Genomic DNA, 5,000 nt, shown 5'->3' on the forward strand with positions numbered 1-5,000 from the left:
TTTCCTTCAAGTTCACAAAGAATCCGAGATACTTTATTTTTCAACACCTCGTGAATACTGCCCCTTTACCACACTGTACGAAGTTCTACACCATGATAATCCTACAACCCTTGTACTCTCTTATAAAACTTCAAAATTGTGCAATCAAATTATCAACTGGCAGGTGCTGCAGAGAAAAATGTAACAGCATGCATCAAGTCACTTCAACTTTATATCTAAGATGAACCTGTGACACCTAACAAAATGACAAGAAAAAAAATAAAAAATAAAAAAACAGATATAATTTAGTGAGACACTAAATTCCCTTCAGCTTTGCACTCCAAAGTACATGAGGTATACAAGTCTTTTTATAAGTTTAAAACACTACATTGATAATTACTACCGAAATCATCAGGCAAAGTTCTTATCATGATTCTATTAAATAAATAATTACTAAAGAAAATTTAAAGAAACTTTTTTAAAAATATCTCATTGAATCAAAAGAATTCATTACACATCTTTACAAAAAGCAATTTCATTTCTTTTCTTAAAAAGTGTGATTACAGACACTAGTCAAATACTATATTTATGTTATGTACCATTTAGTAAACAATTTAAAAGACAATATATAAAGTTCAAAAAGTGACTATACTATGTTTTCACTGACTTATCAAAACACTTCTACACAGATATAATCTCACTGTTATTTCCTAATTTAAGTTGTATCATCATATTGAACTAAACATGTAACTGTATGTAACAGGGTCCCTGAATATACCCAAATATTTTTGTGCCATCATGTTAGGTTATGCCTCAAGTAATTTTCATCCTATATCACTTCTTCAATGTCATACTTTATTTAGAGACAGGACAGAAACAAATATACATCCATGATCTTTACCTCTAATGAATGAGCCTTCTAATCAAATTTTGAATATGAACCTTTACTTCATCTTAACAACCTCACAATTATCAATTCATGCTCAATGCCTAAATGTACTATCATTCAATTTTTTGAAGTTTCTTATCTAAAGTATCATAAATTATCTTAATAAGTAAACTATAAGACAAGTCTTAAGAAAGATACACAATGAGTTTTAAAAAAATGTACCTTCATATGTAATGAGGGCAGTATAGAAATTGATACATATATGGGGATAGCTATTAAGTCACCTAATAATCTAGCTCATAGCCTCACAGCTATTTTATAAAGTAACTATCAAAATTCTTGAAAATATTATTTATGGATAATATGCAAATATTTTTCTTCAAAGATAGAATCAGATACAAAAGATCATTCATATTACATTTGCCCACAACATTACAATTCATTTCCACAATATCAAAGAAGACACAGTAGTGGCACTCTTCCCAAACAGATCTTACTTCCACTAGATTATGTGCAGAAAACAATTTTTTAAAGCTAATGTGTGCTTTGATGGTAAAGCTGTAGCAAATTTAAAATACACCCTATCATAAATTGATATATTTATAAAGTAAGCAAAATAATTATTTCATGTATCAAGTACTCAAGTACTGGAAGACAGTATAGTTCTCCCTGTGTCTGAAAGTATTACAGACCAAATCAAAATTATTAATTTCCCTAATAAAAATTATACAGCTACTTTTTGCTAACACTAATTGGAAAATAATAAATCTTGTATTTCACTGTAACAACTAATGCTGTAATTTTGAATTATATAAAACTTTACAAAAATCTATATTCATATATATAATCATTAATCACACAAAATAAAAATGGATAATTTCCATTAGATTTATTGGTTAAATATAAATATATGTGGGTATTGGGATAATGTGTGCACTTAGGAAGAAAAGCATCTTCCAAACATGTACTAAAAAAAAAGTAAATACTGTATCTACAACCCAAGGGCCATAAAGACTATTTAAGAAAGAATAAAGACAAAGAAAAAATAAGAAGAGTAGCATAATCATAATAATACATTAATATCAAAACATAACTTACCCATCCAGAAAAACAAGCGACGGTATCAAACTGAACATCTTTTCTCTGTAGTTCTCAATCTGTGATACTTCACAATTGAAAAGATCCAAATTTACCAGAGATTTTAGGTCCTTCTGTTGAAGCAAATTTTTTTTCCAATCAATAGAAACATGTGGTTAATCATTTTTTTTTTTCTTCATCAATTTGTTCATGTAACAGGAAACAGAGGGAATGGTAAACACACAACTGATCAAGTATCAACAACCATACATATAACTTCAATTATGAGATATATTTTATCAGAAGATAATATAAACAAAAACATAGTCATTTGTTGTAATAGAAACTATAATATACAGACATAAAATACCTAACAAAATACTCTTAAAAAAAAAAACAGGCATTATCACCTGGTTATGTATCCTTCATCCCCTTCCCAAATCCCCCCCCCCTGGTACAAATAACATTCCTCCATTCTTACCAAGGCCTCAAGAATTTCCAAGTCTTTTATCTTGTTTCCAGAAAGGTTGAGGTATGACAGTTTGGGGAGGCATGTCAAGGCCGACAAACCACCTGAGATTCGGTTGTCACTGAGCTCCAGCTGAAAGAAAAGATTTTGTATACTGTATATACATCAACATTTCTCAACTTCTAATATTGGTTCCCTGCAGTAACTTGTATGTAAAATCCTTTGAGACAATCATGTTAGCATGATAGATTACATGGAAAAGTCAAGCTGGTTAAGGATTCTCTTGCTCTGAATAACTCTGGATAAAATTGGACCCTAAACACATGTGTATGGGCAGGAAAATCATAAAGGCACTTTTGTTTTCCAAATTAAGTGATGGTCAACTTGGCAAATACTTCAGGACAGGACATAGATTTGGCTTGAAAATAGGTATTTTCTCAAATAAGGGAGGAACTATTTATCTTGCATCATAATTTACTATTGAAGTTACATATGTAAAAGTGAGCATTTTGGATATTTTGGTACAAATGTCATTGCTGTATCTGCCCTAGTTTCCAAGATATAGATATTTCCTTTTCTTTTTTTCTTTTTTTTTTAGCAAAATGTAAGACAATTCATAAAATTATTCAATTCATCAACAGACAGCAAAACTGTGTATGTGATGTTCTCACCAGCCCCCTTCCTTATGGAAATGGTGGTATTCATATCCAAATAATCAATAAGAAAAAATTCACTTCAGTTATCAGCATTTCTGGTCCTAAAACCCCTAACCAAGATTTTGCACATGTAGCAGTATACTGAGCTATAACTTGCTCCTACAACAAGATTTCTAGTTCTGTTAGCTCAGATACAGAATCATGTGAATGCTTTGGAGGAAATTTTTGTTCACAACCTGTTATCACAGTTGGTAATTTCCTACCAAGCAGAAGAAAAAACATAGGGAAATATCACTCCCTCTAAATTACTCTGTATATTAGCATCCAGTGCTGAATGGGGCCCAAGAAGAGAACCAGAGAGGCATCCTTTACACAGCCTATTAAGAACTGGCAGAAAGGGCCTGCTGTCAATCAATACCATGATGTGTTGAGGTAATTCATACTTCATTCTTGGAGATTAATGACTTGGAATATTCATATAATGTCATTACTAATTTTGTTTCTAAACCCCCCAAAAGGACTCTTCAATTACTAGCCCAAGAAATAACATCTGATAGAGGGAAAATACCAGTGGGACAGTTGCAAATACCTGATAAATAAAAACCTACAGATACTTCTAAAAGGTTAGGAAAGAACAAGAATCAACAGCAAAAATTACTTCCCTAGAAAAGGGTATAACAATTTTGCTACAGATATATTAGAATACTGCAACATAAGATTGTGATATATATGCCTCAGTAGAAGAAATTAAACATTTACACAGAGCTCTACTAAACATTTTAAGAAATGTGAGGGAGTAGTCATCTATGAAAACCAAAAGAAAACTTGTAAAGTTAAGTTGAAAAAGCAAAATTCAAGTGGGGATAGACTGAATGAATACATTTTATAAAGAAAGATATTCAAAGGGTTATCACATTTAAGTAAAGGAAAGGAAACAGCCTCTACCATGAATTTCTCCCATGCCATTCCCATACTGGAAAGAAATACAATGTATTAGCCCATCAAACTTCATGAAAATAGCAAAATATCTAAATAGTCTCACCTTCCGCAGGTTGGGAAGAGCTGGGAACCCTTTGAGAGATGTGAGGCCCACATTTATCAGGCTTAACACTTCCAAATTCTCAAACTCCTCGGTCAGCCCTACGATGGAGGTGCTCTTGCAATTGTCCAAGTTTAGCTCTGTGATCTGTGAAAGTAAAGTTATAAGAGTTGTTAAAACATTATCTTTTAGTAGTTCACTAGTAATGGTATATTTTGCAATAAATAAAAGAAAAAATTATAAACAAGAGAGAATGCATTTTAGAATTCTTTTTATAACTAATTCACTTATGGCCAAGTACATAAGACCTTAGCAACAGCAGAATTGGTTAAAACATGACCTCACACCTTTCCCTTTAATGGGACATCCCTGTTGAGTTGGAATATAATCTCTAAAGTAATAAAGATTGGGATCAGAATATAAAGAATTTCAATGAATATTTAAACATGTCATATGCCATATGTTTACTTCTTAGCATTTTTCATTCCCTATGCCTCTGGTTTCTTTCAGAGTACATTCTGAAAACCTATTAAAAACTGTTTGCATAGATCTTGTCTTTTCAATATCATTTAACCTGTACAACCTACTTCAAGTAAAGATCTTTCCCTCACACTGATGAGTGCTTGAACCCATGACAAACCATAGAAGTAATTGTCTTAAATTTTTATTTCTTGTCCCACCTTTGCACTGCTCAAAGTACCTAAAATAATGTATCATATGTATATCTTAAAATAAAATCTAGTGATCTAAACACTCTTGTGGAGATTTTGTGAAAATTTATCCACCAGGCCATTAATACAACTCGACACTTCTCAGCTGGTAAATTTCTGCAGATTACGTTGCATCTTTTGACAATGAATATAATAAGAGTATTCAACTTATCTGGGAACA

General features: G+C 31.6%; 1 protein-coding gene across 1 annotated transcript in view; it reads right to left on the minus strand.

The window, feature by feature from the left end:
* The window catches only part of Mapmodulin (acidic leucine-rich nuclear phosphoprotein 32 mapmodulin), a 17,932-nt gene that overhangs the window by 11,452 nt on the left and 1,480 nt on the right, over nucleotides 1-5,000 (minus strand). Inside the window, exons 2-4 of the mRNA XM_043037337.2 lie at nucleotides 4,113-4,256; nucleotides 2,427-2,546; nucleotides 1,967-2,079 (exon numbers count right to left, since the gene is read on the minus strand). Coding sequence (XP_042893271.1) covers nucleotides 1,967-2,079; nucleotides 2,427-2,546; nucleotides 4,113-4,256 — 377 coding nt within the window. The remainder of the gene's footprint in view (nucleotides 1-1,966; nucleotides 2,080-2,426; nucleotides 2,547-4,112; nucleotides 4,257-5,000) is intronic.

The sequence above is a fragment of the Penaeus japonicus genome, unplaced genomic scaffold (assembly GCF_977035675.1).
Source record: "Penaeus japonicus unplaced genomic scaffold, GWHDUDI00000001_assembly GWHDUDI00000010, whole genome shotgun sequence".
NCBI lineage: Eukaryota > Metazoa > Arthropoda > Malacostraca > Decapoda > Penaeidae > Penaeus > Penaeus japonicus.